The sequence below is a fragment of the Falco punctatus genome (assembly GCF_963210335.1).
Source record: "Falco punctatus genome assembly, chromosome: 1".
NCBI lineage: Eukaryota > Metazoa > Chordata > Aves > Falconiformes > Falconidae > Falco > Falco punctatus.
In genome coordinates, this window is record NC_137580.1 from 93,340,140 (window position 1) to 93,357,593 (window position 17,454).

At 49.6% G+C, this 17,454-nt stretch overlaps 1 protein-coding gene across 1 annotated transcript in view; it reads right to left on the reverse strand.

The window, feature by feature from the left end:
- Window positions 1–816: 816 nt before the first annotated feature.
- RTN4R (reticulon 4 receptor) overlaps window positions 817–17,454 on the reverse strand; it is an 81,956-nt gene continuing 65,318 nt past the window's right edge. Inside the window, exon 2 of the mRNA XM_080401865.1 lies at window positions 817–6,516. Coding sequence (XP_080257991.1) covers window positions 5,087–6,516 — 1,430 coding nt within the window. The 3' untranslated portion in view covers window positions 817–5,086. The remainder of the gene's footprint in view (window positions 6,517–17,454) is intronic.

The following is a 17,454-nucleotide window of genomic DNA, read 5'->3' on the forward strand; positions in this document are numbered from 1 at the left end:
TTTCACCCTGCCTCTCTTTGCCAAGTCTCCATTATCCCTATTTATAGATGCCCTGGGAAGCAATTCCATTAAGTCTCACCTGCCTCAGCATTTCCCCATGCAGTGCCCTAGTTCTGGCACAAATCAAGGGGTCTCTAATTAGTCTTTCTGTCCCTAGCCAGATTCAAATGTTCAGGCTTGGCTTTACAGGGAAGGTCTCTGCATAATTTCACAGATTCCTTGCCCTCATTATGGCTGTACCCAGAGTTCATACTACCTTTGGAGCATCCCACCAGCAACTGTCACCCTGTGGACCAATATTTTTCCTAAAAAACCTTTGCCTCTCTTGCCTGTTCTCTGTTCTTCTGCCCACCCCCATCTCTCAATAACTCTGGGTTTCTTCATCCTTCTCTGATTTTGAGAAGGAAGCAGAACAGATCTTCTCCCCGACTGCCTAATGATAGGGAACTAATCCAGAAACACAGCTTCAAATTAGAAAACCTTCCGGCCTTTATTATTTCTATGCATCATGTTTGTTTGTAGCAAAACTCAGCAGCTCAGATCATGTTCTCCACGTCAGAGCATGGAGAGGCGGACACACCACTTGCTCACAGGGTTTAGGAGATCCTGTTTAGGAGCACAGATCTCAGCCCTGGGGAGTCACAGGCAGCTGGGCATTTGCCCCATGATCTTCAATGAGCTACTGGGGAAGGATGGGGCAGAGATGCCACCTTCCTGCAGCCCAGGGCCAGGGTTAGACGCAGGTGCTTGGTCCTCACGGAGGGGTCACTGCAGGCACTATCACCAAAAGCAGGTGTCAGTCCCTGACACGGCACTGTCCTGGGTGGGATCTTGTGGAATCTGGTGTTTCTCTGATGGTTCCCTGACTTGGAGGAGGAGTAGGGAGACTTCAGCCTCAGATGAGAAAAGCTTGAAAACATCGTCTCCAAAACCAGTATGCAGCTAAGCAGAACTCAGATGAGTTTCACTAAGAAGCCCCACGTATTTAAGCTGATTTCAGTTCGGGGACCTGAGTAAGGGTCTTTTAGCAGTTGGAGAGTCACAGTGCTGCTGTCTGAAGGAGCAGCTGGGAAACGGGAATCCCGTCTCAGGGTAAGGGCAAGAGAGGCAAAGGCAACTTGCATGTCCTCTCACATCCAGTGAAAGAGGAGCAAGAGGGAAGGAAAGCAGCTGCCACAAAGGTGTTTGAGGCAACTGTAGACTCCCAAAGCCTGAAGAAACACTACTAGCTCTGCCCGAGCTTGTCTCCCTCACGGCACTGCGCTTCTCCTAGACCCCCTGCACGCAGCAAAATGACTGCTCCTGTTGGGAACGCAGCCTGCTGTGTGCAGCAGGCAGAGAACAAAGCTACCAAGGTCCGGTGCCTGGCCACGGTCAGCTTTGACTGGTCTTGTCCTGCCCCAGCCTCTCCTGGTGATGTTTCCAGCAAGGCTGATTCAGCTGCTCTAGCAATGAGGTTCAGATCCAGCCCTGTAAGGGACTCTCAGTGCACAGACCCAGACTATTTATCCCTTGAAGGCTTTGGAGGGGCTCTGAGCAGGGAAAGATGGATCCTCAGGACACCACAGCTTACACTAGAGCTGCTTGAGCTACATGTGCCAGAGCATCTAAGTCCTTTCCAGTCAAGAACTAGGATTTCTTATGAACCAGGCTATTAGTGGGGTTTATTTCATTACCGCCTTCTTCTTCCCTGGCTTTGATCAAAAAGTTGTTGCTGATGCAAACAGCGTCAAAGCTGCAGCATCCCTCTATAAAGTGCTGATTGGAGTGAATCAGTTATCCAATAAAAAAGAAAAATATCCAATAAAAATACCAAACCAGTTTGATTAAATTGCTTTTACATAAAATGTGTCTGTGTCAGGTGATGCAGCTTGGCAGCGTGGTAGACAGAGATGGTGACCTTTGGAGTGAGGTTAACCATACCTGTGCCAGGCACCTCATTTAGGATGGGACAAACGACCACCTGGGGACACATGCTTTTGGACTCCACTTTCCCATCCGTAGGTGCGGGTACAGTCCTGTCCCTGTGCCCTCTGCAGGAGAATGGGAAGATGGAGGGAGGGAGCAGAGGATAAATACACTTCACATGCTGCCATGACAAGGAGGGGCGTAATTGTCTCCTTGGCTAGACTGGAGCCTGGTGGTGCTTACAGGTGGACTTGAAAACCTGGAAAAAGTATTTCTCACTTGGTACTGCTCCAGCTTGTTGCAAGGACAAGTGTGGAGCTGACAGCAAAGGATAAGTGTGGAACTGTGGAGGCAAATGCTGTCAGAGAAGCAAGCATGAACACCATGTCCTTCCACCACTGCTCAACCTGTGTTTTTACTGCATCAATAGTGGGCACTGCATTATCAAGGGTCTGCACGGTGACAATGTGTAGGGGACACTATGTGCTGAGTTGTGCAGCTCTGCACTCTGTGATGGGGAGCCCATTCTTCCCAGGACAGTCTGGACTGCATCCCTCATCCATCCAGAGCCTTTTCAGCTCCTTGCTGTTGACTTTCTTTATTTGATTTCACTCCCAGCATCAAGGACATGAGCAGAAAATTGACTGTGACTTGCACAGCGAGAAAGGAAGAGAGAGAAAGTATCATAAGATGGGGAACAGTCAACAAGGTCATGAGCCCTGCTGCGTAAATCCCATTTAATTCAGCAACGTCTGAGTGTAAAATAGGTCTAGGAATATTGGGAAGACTTGTGCCAACCCCAGCAAAGCACAAAGCAGAAGCAAATCTACCTTCCTTTGAAGTCCTCAAACACTCCCTACCCTCACCAATATCAGAGCTCACCTTTTGCCTCTTCCAAGCTCCTAGAGGTGTTCCTGCTGTCCACTGCATCCCCTTCTTCAATAATTTGTCATTCAAACGGCCTTCTAATGCCTGTAAACACAGAAATTGGCATCTGGACAGCAGGAAATCTAGGAAATTAGCACAAGGGACTCTTCTGGGCTTGTGGCCAATATATAGTCCTAGGAGCCACTGAAAGCACAGCAGAGTCAAGCTCTAGAAAGCAGGAAGAGTGTCACTGGGCTGGCATAAGCACCTCCTGGTCCATTCAGGGTAAGTGACAGTAACGTGCTGGTCTGCTTTGTGTTAACCATGGGGAGCACTGAAGCCCAACTCCCTGGGATACTGACCTGGGCATGGACAAGCGCGGATCTCAGCTCTGTTCAGGGCCCCTTTAGTTGCTGTGGGGAAGTGCCACAGCACACAGCTGCCCTTTTTTTTTCCCTTCCCCCCCTCCACCCCACCCAAGGTTCATCTTTTTTTTTTTGGGCCACTTTGTTTGGTTTCCTTATGCCCGTAGAGCTGTGGGCACCGATCCAAGCATTCTGACCACAAGGCTCACTGTACCAGGGAGACATGCAGCGTGCCCTGAGACCGTGACCAAAGCAGGAGTTTCCAGAGCAGCCCATCACAGCATCCAGCAATTCTCCTTCTGGCTTTGCTACGGGCTTTGGAGCGGTACTGACCCTGTGCCGAGCCAGGCTGAGCTGCTCTCTGCTACTTCAGCTTCAGGTGCAGCTTTGAACCCCTCGAGAGTTTGCGTGATGCTTTTGGATGAGTAGGAGAGGACAGGGCTTGCTTTGGGCATGCAGGACCTTGGAAGACCCTTCAGCACTGGCATGAAGGGGACAAATCCTAGCAAGTCTGGCAGAAAGCAGCTGGTAATGTACTGGTCACTCACCTGTGTGTGGGGATAAGTATGCACACAAACTGGACATGCATGCGGGCATCAGGACTGTCATGGCTGTCCAGCTTACCAAAGCACTTAGGAATCCCAGCACAGGGCACTGACTTGCTTCATTCTTTGGGCAGGACAATGTCTTTGCACCAAAACATGCCTGGCTCCTCCACAGAGGCTGATGCCGGTCATGCAGCTGGGAGAGCAGCAACCAGATTTGCCCAGTGACTCCATGAAGCACTGGTGGTACAGCCAGGAATGGACACCAGCTCTCCAGCAGAGCCAGCCTGAGCTGCGAGGCCAGGAGTTTTGGGGGAGATACACCCTATTTCAGAAATCCAAGCCCGAGTGCTGCTCCAACTCTGCAACTACCTTCTAATCACAGAGCAGAGTCTAGTTATCTGTGGATATCAGAAGAAAAATGGCCCTGCCCAGCTTCTTGGGGTGGCTTCCCAACGTTCCTCCACCTACCACCTGGAGCCCTCAGCTCCTAGGGGCTGTTCCCTGCTGTTCCCAGCATCCTGAAATATGTTGGGTGAACGTGTGGGACAGTTTGGAGGCAAACAGGAGCGTTAGCAGCGCATGTTTCATGCAAGAAAGCCCTTTGCTGGCACCAGTTACAGATTGCATAACCGTGCTGGGAATGTCTTCTTTATTCCTGCCATGTTAAATGCTCAACCTGCCTCCAGATCATGGATTACTCAGCCTCCTTTTACTTCTTCAGCTTTTTTAGCTGGTTAGCATACTTCACCCCTTGCAGATGACAATCATTTAGGAAAAGAAATCTTTATTTTATATTTTTTTTGTATACTCGTACACAAGTAAAATAAAATGCATATCTATATATACTGCAATCTTGTGAAGGAGAAGGTAGCATTCTTTAACAAATGCTGCCCGTAAACATGGTGTGATGGAATGAATACGGAAAAAACTGCAATATTCATAAACATAGGATTAAAACAGCATCAAATTCATTACCTCTGCAAATGGGAACCTGCAATATTGTTCAGTGTGATGTCAAGTTACAAACAGATTTTAAACATTCTTTTCGGAGCATTTCTTACACTTTTTTTTTTTTTTTTTGCCTGTAAATAAACCGTATTTCTTTACCATCTGCTGTAGCAAAAGCTGCTTTGTGGGCCAATGCAGTTCCGAAGACCAAAGTTATAATTCACAGGTTTCAGGACAAATAAATTATGTACATCTTGGTGTTTGTCTTTTTTGTTTCTGTGGGTTTTTTTTTTGTTTTTGTTTTTGTTTTTTAATAAAGGCATCCAGTTAACTTTTGTGTAACAAAGCTTTCTCAGGGTGGATGGTAGTTTTGCTTTTGTTTGCAACATTTATGGAGGTCAGCAAAAGTCTAGTATTAAAGTGTCATCAACCCAGGAAAAAGAGTTAATTTTAGCAGAATAACAGTAAGCTCCACACCAAGGGGGGGATCAAAAGGCTTAGGCTGAGCTGTAACGTGGAGCTGTTTCCTTGCTGGGTGAGGCGGCACTGGGCCTTTGATTTGTTCTTTTTAGAGCAGCCCTGCCTCTTTTTGGTTGGGACTGTGGAAGGTTCAATAGGCTCTAGAAATTCTGGTTTCAACTTGGTCAATGGAGGGTCTACAATGCTGGGAAAGGTCCCAAAGGGGGAATCGTTTATCTGCTTGTTGCTGCCATTTTTGGAAGGGTCCGTCTCAACGTACTTGGTTTTGGACATGTTCTCCTTATCCTTGAGAGGGTTGTTGGAGGATGGCCGGCTGCTGTGGGAAGAAGGACCTGCCTTGCTTTTAGCTTCATAAATAAAAGACTTGTCAGTTTCTGGGTGGCAGCACTTCGGGGAGCCGTCGTGGGAGCCGAGAGGGGGGACCCCAGTTGGCAGTTTACCAGATCTGGTCTTAGTGCTAAAAACGCTTGTTCGTATCTGGTTGAAGGAGTCAACGCATCCTTCCAAGTCGGAGCTCTGCAGCCTTTTTAGGTCTCTCCCTGCCAAGCGAGGGGGAAGGTGGCACTCTAGCTCTGAAGATGATCCTTTAAACTGCTTAAACCAATTCCAGAGGGACCGAGCCTGGCAGTCACAGATCCACTGGTTGCCATTCAAGCGCAGGTACTGAAGGGACACCAGGGGAGCCATGGTTTCTCCCGTGAGCACCGTCAGGTTGTTGTTAAACAGATACAAGGTCATCACTTTCCCAAGGTCGTGAAAAGACCGGCGGTGAACCAGGCTGACCCTGTTCTGGTGCAGAAGCAGCCGGTCAAGGTTGATTAGCCCACGAAAGACGTTCTCTGACAAGCTCTTGATTTTGTTCCCATGCAAAAACAGGTAGGTGAGGTTGGCGAGATCTATGAAGGTGTCATCCAGCAGGTTCTGAAGATTATTATCCTGAAGGTAGAGATATTGCAAGGAGAACAACCCTCGAAAAAGCCCTGTGGAGAGCTCCAGGAGCCCACAGCGATCCAGGTGTAAGGTGTGGAGGTGAACAAGACCCCGGAAAGTCACCGGGTTGATAGATTTCAGGTTCGTGTTGTCACTGAGATCTAACTCCTCCAGTTTGTTGAGCCCATAGAAGGCTCCAGGCTCAATGAGGCTGATGTTGTTGGAGTGAATCCAAAGAATAGTCATGTTGCGGCAGGACGTGAAGCTGGTGGACCTCACAAGGGTTATCTTGTTGTTGTGCAAGAAGATGCGCTGGCTCTGGATGGGTATCTCAGTGGGGATTGCTGTCAGTCCTTGCTGCTGACAACTTATTGTAATCTTCGGTTCACTGTAGCATACACACGCCCCGGGGCAAGACTCCACTTCTGACTGGATGTTCAAGCAAAGCACCAAAATCAGCAGTTTGCTTCCTAAAGGATAACAAAAATAGGATGCAAATTAGCCAGGGTCATGGGAGAGTGCTTTTCTTTGCAACTAATAGATGAGCCTGAAAATCACCCTTCTAAGTGTGTTGCCACTAACCACAAACAACATATGCCAGGGAAACCAAACAATTAAACTGCAGAATTAAAAATGCTCTACCCCTCAACACAATAGCTAAAATCAATATACACTTATAGTGACAAAGTCTGAGCACCTCCTCAGCCTTTCACACTTGGGAGGTCTCTGACTTTGGTGGTGAAAGAGAAGGATCATCATGCATTTGCATCGTGGGTCCTGGATGCACGTCTAACGTTAAGTCCTGCTCCAAAGAGCTTACCTCTGAGCAAAGGGGCTGGCTTCTGGGGGGGCATTTGTCTCTGCCACAGGCACGTTTAGCACAGTTCAGCCTGTGGGAAAACATCTGCCCAGCTGTGGCTGATGCCTACAGCCACCAGGTTGTACCAGGCAACTCTGTGTCCCATTCCAGCAGTGCCACCGGCTCCTTGCTTTTCAGGATCATTGAACAAGCAGGTCTCTCCAGATTGCGCTCAGAATGTAAGATGGAAATGTGACTTTTGTGACTTTCCATGAACAATTGTGGACTGTTCTGGTCTTCCTGTAAGAAATAACTAAGAGATTCCCAGAATAACTTAGAGGTCAGACTGGCCTATAGAGGTCTTGGGGCCAAGAGCATCCTTTCCTTCTCTCGGTCAAAGTCTTATGCCACATATTCTTGCTTCCCTTCCTCTCGCCCCATTTTTTCCTTTGAATCTGTGCAGCCACCAAGGAAGAGGAGAAAACAGCACATTTTTCCAAAGAGGGCAGTGCTGTTGTTGGAGGAGATAATGTACAATGCTTGATTCAGGGATTCCTCAGAGTTTGCAAGGCAGAAGTAGATTTCCCGTGTCCCAAGCATGCAGACAGCCCACCGGGGTTGAAATGCCCCTGCGAGGAATATTTTTTTCGTAGTGATGATCACCTGCTTCCCCAGGAGCTGGGCTGCACAGGACTTACAAGGAAGCATTCACCAAATTCACCAGCCCTGGCTGGGATGCTGGGAAAGGGCCCGGAGGCTGGGCAGAGGCTGTGGAGCCAGCATCACCTTCTTGAAAGGGGACCTGGAAGGGAGGGTCATCATGAACCTCCAGCTGAGAGACCTGCAGAGAGATCTTCTGTTGCCTACCCATGGTGGGGAAGGTGGGGAAAAGAGGAAGTTTCAGCAGTGCTTTACCATCAATTAGCAGCAAGTAATTAGATCTCTTCCTCTAAACCGCATACAGAAACTAAAATGAACGGGCGGCAACGGCAGCAGTGGGAGGCTCCGTTTGTGAAATACCACATGCAAGGGACACGTGTGTCTCCTTCCCAGCTCATCACAGTACCTCTGGCATAAAGACACGTTCCTCCCCATCGCTGGGGACCTCCAGCCCAGAGACAACAGCACCTTTCCCTCTTCGCTGTTATGGGAGGGTTTTTCTTCCTTGAAAGACTGAAAAAATTGTTCAGGCATGTTGATGCCTCGTTACACCCCATGGTAATACAGCAGAGTTCAAAAAGTCAGACGGAAGAGGACAACGACGCAGAATGGGATACACTGGGGAGACTGGGGAGAGTCCGGTCGCATCCAGCCACACGTGCATGGCGCAGCACGCTGGCTCCCACGGTGCTGAATCCTGGAGACGGTGGCTGCATCTCACAGAAAAGCCTGCAAGGCGATGGCGTTGCTAATGAAATCACATCATCTTTGCATCGAAGTAGCAACTTCAAACCCCAGTGATAAAGGATTAAATCACACGGAAATTTCACCCAACTGTTTACTGAAGCAGTTACAGAGGTATTGGAGAAGCCAAGGCAGGAAAGTAATTTTTCTGCATTAACAGGCTGGGATCCCAGGACTGAGTTTTAGTCTAGTCAAAAGAATTCACTGTGTGCAGCTAATAAATCTGTGGTGGTCCAACAGTCCCATATAGGTGGGAGGCTCCTATACATCATAGTCCACATGGGAGAAAAAATAACAGCTCAGCATGCAGGGATAATTTGAGCCTGATATTATTAGCTGCTGAGCATCCCTGGAAGGCAGTGTGTTGAGTGCAGTATTATGACACATTCTGGCCGGCTTGTCATGTTTTGACATATCACGTCCCCTTGTATGGAGCAAAGTAACACGAGACAACTGAAACTCCCCGCTGGAGACATGTCACACCAAGAGAAGCCTCCTGGGAAATTAAAACCACCCTGGCAACTCTCTGACCAACACAATTCCTCTCCAGCTGATAATGAGAACCCATAGCCAGAGATATAGGACTTTCCGGAGCCTCCTTCTTCAGTTTTCCTGATTCAGATGATGGGGGCCGGGGTAGCACTGGAGCAATGGGATTCACCTCGCTACGCAACACCACCCACTCCAGCAGAACAGCGCTCGGGCTGCAGACAGGGCCACCAGCTGCATGGCTCTTCCCAGCTGCTCCTCCCTGCCTTGGCAATACCGCAGGGGCTGCAGCCTACCCGGGGAAAAGCTAACCACAGCCCAGATGCATCCCACAGGCCTTATAAATGTGACACACTCACAGCGGAGTGAAGGCAGAGAACCGTTCCTATGTGAGAGGAATCACAATGACAACGCTCCTGTTCCAGCTCCAGCCAGGGGAGGCAAGTGCATAATAAATATACATATACACGGGAGGAGAAAGAGAAAACACGAAGCAGCTGGCAGAGAATGAGCCATGCGTATGAGTATCACCCTGCCCCGTGCCAGCCCCTCCTGACAGCCAGGCTCCTGCACCCTCTGGAGCACTTTGCTTGTACCCTAAGCGTGCAACACCAGCGTTTTCCTATGGACAGGGCTGCCAGGGCTGGGCAGCAAGGTCCTGGCGCAGCTTCTGAGTGTGTGCGGAGCTGGAGGCACGCGACGGCTTCTCCCCAGCACACAGGAGCAGAAGGGAAGGGGCAAATCCTGCTCCACTCTGAACCACGGCTTTTCTTCTCCCACTGCCAATGCCTATGAGGCTGCTGGGAGCTGTGAGTCAGTGGCACTGATAGCCGGCTGCCAGTGGAGCAGCATAGGGAAATTAATTACAGGCAGGGCTAGCCTGTGTGCTTTAATTAGGGACCTGGTGTTCATAAGCTGCTCGAATTAGCTCCTTCCACTGGAGACAGTTACTGTCAATCATCCCCCCAAGCTTTTTTCCAGTTAGTTTCCTGCCATGCAGCTCAACCATGTCCTGACTGATCCATGACAAAGCTCAGCACCCAGCAGTCATCAGAGGGCCCCTGGCCGGCGCAGGGCCTGAAGCAAGTGCAGGAGTGGGTGCAGTCCACAGACAGCCTTGGGAAGTCAAGGTGACCCTTTCTTACCAAGCCAGACTGGGGTATGCTGTGGCAGAGACCACAGGGACCATGCCTTGGCCCTCTCACGCTCCTCTAAAGAGCTTCTCCATCACTGGTCTTCAACCAGTAACTGTGCCTTGTGCTCAGTGTCCCCAGACCACAGCGACCACCAAATGCCACGAGCCATCTAAACCTTGCTTGAGGATAGTTTCATCCATCCAATTTCAGGCAAATATTACTTTGCTTTTTCTGACCAGGTGCCAACTGACCACTTTAGGACAGGGATGAGCACAAGGCAGGGTCCTGGGACAGAGAGGTTGCTAAGACCTGGCGTCAAGCCACATTAACACAGCTGCACAGTTTTAGGATGGTTTGAAGCACAGCAGAGTTTGTTTCTGTCTGCCTGGAATATACCCCTATATCTTCAAGTTCTCTCTTACTCTAGATCAAGCCCTGCAAGATCAAGACAGGCCAGTGGTATCACTGCCCTGTGCCCCCAGGGCTGGAGCCCATCAGTTGGACCTGTTTTGGGTTCCAGTGTCATGACACAAAGCACAGACCCAAGCCCCTTTACGCTGAGCCGAGCACTGCAGCATGGTGTGGATCATCACCTCGCTGAGCTTTGTGCTCTAGCATGGAGCTGGGGCCATGGAGCAGAGGAATGAGCTGCAGCACTGATCTGGGGACTGTATCGCAGAGGTGTGTACAAGAACCAGGCACCACAACACCCATCAGCTGGGCACCCTGGCACAAAACCAGGTGCTTCATCTTCTTCTCCTCTACACTCCCCCTTACTCATCCCCCTTTTTGACGGCCTCCTCCTTTCCATCATCCTCCCCTCCTTCACAGCCACCACATCCCAGGGCTTGTCCAGCTGAGGTGAAGGCAGCACCCAGGCAAACCAGTCCATCCCCAGAGAGGCTGGGGCACATCCCAGCAGTGCCCAGATATACAATGTTCTGTACATCACAGTGCAGCTTGTTTCTCTTGGCACAAAGCAGAGGGAAGGTTGAAGACCTTCAGAGGGTGGTCAGGCAAGGATCATACCAATGCAGCTTAAAAATTGCCAGGAATAGTGTGAGTGTCGTGGGCTTCTGCTCTTCTCAGGAGGCACCAAGCATCCATGATGCTGAGGGGTCCCAGTGGGTGCTGCCCTGAGCAGAAAGGTCAAAGCCCTGGCTGAGGGCAGATAACAAGAATCCAAAGGACCTGGGCAGAAGGGCCCCAGCTACTCCACAGCCCAGCTGGCACAGGCAAAGGCCATTGTTTTCCTGGAGCTCTGGGTTCAACGCTGGCTGTGGGCTCCTTCGTTTTCCAGGAAAAAGCCTGCCCTTAGGCCAGAAGTACAAGAGATATTCACTGGTGTCACAGGGAGGAGTGAGGTCAGAAGGTCCACCGTGCATCTGTTCCCAGAATACATGCCAAGCCCAGATCCCCATGGAGAACTACAGTGTCCTCTCGACCTGCCAGATAAATCCATCGGGAGCTGTCAGTGTGCTCCCACTATCACTGCTGACTGACTGATGCCGAGTCCTCCACCACCTGCCGGCCTCTTCTACCCGCAGGACTCAGCCTTAGCGCCCATCCCTGAGAAAAAGGGTCTTGGCGTGACATCCATTCCTTCATCTCTTAAGACACAAAGCTATTCCTACCCCTTCCAGAACATGATTAAAACTTCACTGGATAGTTCCAGTCAAAAGCAAAAGATGAAAGAAAATCCAGTACCTGGAGCCTTCAGTCCCTCCAAGACTTTGGCTTTGAGTTTAGCATTTGTACCTCCAGAGCTTTCTTAAAAGCCAGAAACCTCCTTCAGTCAAACTGCTGCACTTCCCCTTTGCCATCTCAGAAGTGTTATGACTCACGGAACTGGGAAGCAATTAAAGTGGGTCCATTATCTGTCTTTCCGCTAGTCCCCTGTGCGATCACATTGTCAAACATGGCAATTAGAAAGAAAAGGCTCCGGGGGCCTCTAATAGATGCTTTGCAAACTTTTTAAGAGGCCAAAGCAAAATGCAATTTTCTGCAGTTTGCAGAGCCCTGGCCTTTCTCTGCCGTGCTGCACTTGTCTCTATTGATTTGAAGATATTATAATGCGGCTTTCCTACAGTGGAAGGTCAATAATCATTTGAATTCTCTCCTGGTTGGACATAAAGGGAGTACTTTACAATACAAAGCCTTTTGCTGATGCACACAGCATTTTACCTTTGTTTATAGTATGACAACACTATAGCTGCTTAATTCCCTGTTCTGAACGGGTATTGTTTGAAATTCAGCACATGGCTTTGAACGCTACTCTGCAAAGCAGCTTCAGTGTCTCCTGCTTTGTCCTGTGGCCAAAGGTGGGTCTGTGTGTGTGAAAGCGTGTGTGCCAAAAGGAAGAGGGCAGCACTTTTATGCATTTCGAGTGGAAGGCGAATTGAGAAGTGAATGAGGAAGGAGAATTGGTTTGGACTAGCCTCACCCCAGGCTGGAGTTTCCCTCCCTTCTGCTGCCTCTTCCCTCCCTCCACTGCAGAGAGGAAGGCTGGAGTGCCTTCAGGGGGAGAAGGAGCGATGCTCTGCCACCACACAAGCACCTGGGAGAAGCAACTGGTCTGGGAAACCGAGGACTGGGAGCAGGTACGAACAGAGCAGGTCTCAGCACGCAGGTGCCCACTGCCACGCAAGCAGCCAGCCGCAGCAGAAAAGCTGGGGGCTGCTGCAGGTCCCGTGGTGTATCTGCAGCTCCATGAGAGTGTTGGGGTGTCAGGCACCCCTCTCCAGAACAGTCAGTGAGGTGACTGGGGTGAGCCAGTTGACCATGGCTCTGTGTCTGCTCTGGGGTGCCGTATTGCTCTCCAGGCTCGGCTGGCTGGGTCAGCTCCATCTCCATGGGTCGTTGCTGGAGCTCAGAGTCCCGGCTCAAAGCAAAACACCTACGCCTTGTTCCGGTGCTGAATCCCAGCTGTCTAAAAATAGGCAGCTAATTCCTTTTTTAGACACCCTTGAGGGTCTGAGATGCCAACATGAGTGCTGACGGATTTGACACAGCTCCTCTAGACCTGCTCTCCTCCAGCAGCTGGAGCTGGGTGTGACACAAAACGGCAGCAGGCCATGTTTAGGCACCTGAATCCCACCCCTAACTTCTACAGGTACAGTCTCTGATCCCACATGCTCTGGGACTGCATCCAGATCCATTAACCTTTGGGACTGTGGTGCTCTTCATCCCCTTTGGCAGTACAGCCTCAGTCCTGCCCTTTGGTCTATCCAGCCTCTCCCCTGAACAAGACAGGATTTCAGCAGAAAAAATATGGTATGTGGTCAGAAATGAAAGGTCATTTCCGTAATGTATCCAGGCAGGGGATGGAGGCAATAGATGTGCCATTTCCTAACTTCTAGGTGTTCATCTTTTCCACCTAAATCATACTCCCTCCCTTAATGTGATTTTTGCACTTAATATTGCAGGGATACTTTTAAGGGAAGAAGGTAAAAGCGAGTTATAGCATGTGCAATTCTTAGAATCCATCCTCACAAATCTCCAGAGGGGTTTGAATGCTGATTTTTCAGCACCACTTATGGCTGAGCTACATGACTCATTATGTGAGTGGATTGCACCACAAACCTTAACCAGGGCATCTCCATCCCTTCACAGGCACGTGCCAAAGCAGTTCCCGGACGGTGGTGCTCCCCATCCCTGCGTTTTGGCAGCAGCATCGGTTTAGCCTAACAACATTTGGGCAGGGTTATACTTTTGGTGGTTTGCCAGCATTTCCCTCCGCAACATCAGGGAGAGAAAGGGAAAGGTGATAGTTAACAGTTTATATTTCAGCCAATTTGAATATGAATTTGATGAGGAGGGCAAAAAAAAAAAAAAAAAAAAAAAAAGGAAAGAAAAAAGCCTCTTCTCTAGCCAGAGGGTTTTCCTCCTGCTGAATTTCAAAGGCTTGCTGCAAGCCACAGAGGTGTGAAAGAGTCTCAAAGAAAAGGTCAAGAGAAACCTTCACAGGGGAAAATATCACAGGATTTAAATACAGGAGTCATTAGGTCCCTACATAACAATAACACTAATATCAATTATTATAGCCTAGTAATGCCCTGCAAGGCCAGGAAATGAGAAAGAGAAAAGCCCTCGTTATAACAGAAGAATGCGAGAAGAGCTGCATGGAGTCAGACAAGGGCCCATTTGGGCTGGTCTGACACAGCGGTGGGGAGCAGATGGGGATGGAAAAGCAACACTAAATGAGGGGAGCATTGCCCTGGCATCTTCTCCAAGCCCCAGGCAAACAGTGGCCCAGGGCCTGCCTGCGGCAGAATTTCCCTGTCTCCTTAACAGACTACAAAATCTTCTTTCCACTCTCTTAGGTTTTCTCCAAGCCCTAGGTCACGGTATGAATTCTGCTCCAGACATTTTTGCCATGTACTTCTCTGCATCTTTTCCAGGACCTCATCACTGCAGGGGTGGGAGGATGACACTTGGGATGCAACTGCAGCACGGACTTGCGCAGAGGTTTAGACACCCTGCTCTTCCCCTTATAGCTCCTGCGCTCTGCCATCGTTCAGCATCAAGCTGAGCTTTTCAGGGAGCCCTCCACAAAGTCCCAAGGATCACTTTGCTGAGCAGCAATAGCTCATTTAGAGCCCATCATTGTGTTTGTTTAGGTAAGGGTCTGGGCTGTTTGCCAGTGTACATTACTTTGTATTTATAAGTGCTGAATTGCATCTGCCATCTAGTCTGTGGTTACGAATTTTACCATGAAAACCCCTTGCTGCAACAAATCATCTGCCCAAATATCCACTTTCCTTCAAGCAGAAATATTAGCAGCGTTCACAGTTGCGCCCCAGTCTTAAAATGTGAGCTGGCTGCATGCAGTGACATCTTCCTGATCCAGCAGCCAAGCTGCAGCAGCACTTCACAGAAATAAGGACTCGGTAATCCCTACCTACCAACACAGCCTAAAGATGCTCCTTAAAATGGTTTACACAAAAAAGAGGAATAAACTTTGCTTGCATCTTTGATATGACGTTATTCTCTTAGGTATTAAAAAGCTGACCTAGTTATCACTGTTTCCTATGGATAGGCATAGGGAAATCCTATGGATATCCTAGGCCATGCTTCAATGAGGGCTCTTGCCAGCTCTGTGCTCTGCCACCTCACCTGGTGGGACTAAGTCTCTGCCAATTCTATTGGCAAAGACAGAATTTTCAGCTGCTCTTGTGTAAGGCGCAATAAATCTGCATATTTTTGATCCATCTTGTTTCCTGCTACCTAGCGCATATCTGGAAGTGAAAAGCTTATGACCTTAAAGTCAAAGCATGGAGAATTCCTTAAGAAAAGGCCTCTGACATGGGTTTATACCATTCGGTCCCAGGCCTGACACCGTTCAACTTGGGTCCTTTCCATGCGGACAGTGTGGGTGCCAGATGCTGCTGGCCCATCCAAACTCTCCCAGTATTCCTTTTTTCCTCCTCAGAGGCAGGCTGCCTTCCCCTTGGTGTGCAGAACTGTGCCCCCTTTCAGGATGTGAGCAGGTATGGTTCCTTAACACTGGAATGACCATGGCCATGTCCAGCTCTCCTATAGACATAATGCAAAGTCTTGGCATTGCCTTGCTCCTGGCCCTCTCTAGTGTACCTTCCACCGGTGTGACACCGCAAAGGTCGCTGCACAACAGCTTCCCCGGGCCAATCTCAGCATCAGCCTCTGTACTTGGTAGATCAGACGGGATCCGTAGGGATCCGGCTCTGAGCAGGTGAGGTTGACATGATACCGTGCCAGTTAGCAAACGCAAGAGTGATGGCTGGAGGAGAACCAAACTCCGATGCCGATACTCAGTGCAGGGGACAGTCTGTGGCAAAGGCAGAAGTCCAAGGCAAACATCTAATGTGGAAGTCAGACGAGAGGCAGAAAATGCCCAGTGCCCAAAGGGAAGGTGAAAGCCCATGGCCTGGAACAAGCATTTGGAGCAACCCTGTGGCAGCCCTGGGAGGAAAAAGGGAGAGGATGGGGAGGAAGGCTGTAGGCTTGCGGCAGGAGAGCCAGCAAAACAAGGGTAGACAGACATCCTACAGGTCCAAGTTGAACTATCCCAATCCACCTGTCAGGAACTCATCTTGGACGACTGTTCTGAACAATTGTTACAATCCTAATCCACTACACAGGGCTGCAGGGGCACGTTCACTGCCAAGCTGAGCTCGGCCAAACCGAGCACAGTGAGACGAAGGAGAAGCAGGCTCCTTCCTCACAACCTGGGAAAAATGTCACATCTGCATCTTTTCCAAGTCCCGGCCACCAACAGCCATGGTATTATCATAGCTATCCCTGCCGCTCTGCCTTTTGCCAAGTGTCGTATGACCAAAATCCACACCCAGCCCAGTAAATCCGAACAGATCCCAGGCTGCCTAAGAAAGCAGACCAAGAGAAGGTGTGAGCGGTCACCAGCACAGCAGATGAGGGCATCACAAAGTGGTCATGATCCTCATTTCCAGCTTATCCAGATGGGATGCATCCAGCACATTGCATGAACAGGATCATCTATGATACTGCCACCGTTCAATCCTCATGCTGTGAAGAATGAAGTGAGAAAATATGCATTGTGAATCACAACTAGCTCCTACAGAACTTGGTATTATCTGTGCCATATTTGTAAAAAAATCAGGGACAAACAGGTGTCCAAAGGAAGTAAACTCGGGTTCCTGAGATGACTTAGATCTCCTGTGGAGCCCAAAGCATCTCAGGAATGCTTCAAAACATTATTACTAAGGCACAGAGTTTCCTGCGTATCCAAACCTGGCACTGGTGAAAGCACTGTGTGTGCGGGTGACTCACAGAAAGGAGAGGTAAAGCTCCAGATGGCATTTACACCTGCTCTCCCCCAGCCATCTGCGACTGCACCCCACCTGGCAGCTGCAAATCCCACCCCCACATCTTCAGCGCTGGATGTGCCCCATTGCACGAGGCAGCCTTTTTCTTGGTTTTTTGGTTGTTTGTTTTTTTTCTCTAAAATGACACTTATCTCAGCTTTTGCTTACGGACCCGGCATCTGCAGATAACATAGAGGAATGCAGTCTAGGAAAGAGCTTGGAAGGAAAAGTTGCTCCAAAAATTTCCCATGACCTCAGTTTGGGTGTCTGCATGGATGCAGACAACTCCTGCAGCTGAAGAAACAGCCTGGGAGCTAATGCCCCAGGCAACACAAGTAGGATGGGGAGAGGGAGAATATTTTAATTTCAGGCACAGCCACTTTTTCAAAGAACAGCTAGAAATGAAAACATGAGAGCAGACACGGGTGACTGAAAATCGTATTTTCTCCACCCTGCTCACAACCTGATGCTCTTTTTCTGAGCCTGGATGACCAGAGCTCTGAACGCCACCGCATGAGCTGTCCCCTTGATCGGTGGAGTAGAAGAGCCGTGCAATGAAATGTCAGGTCTCTGCCACAATGCTGCCTTACAGCAAGCTCTGTGGTCCAGGCACGGGGCATTTCCCGGCGCTGCCCTGGACACTTGGCCCCTCCACCCACATGGTGGGACAGGACCCCATGGGATCCCACCAGGAATCTGCACCACATCCCCATGCCAAACATGGTGGGACAGGAGCCTGGTGTAGCCGTGCTCCCCCCT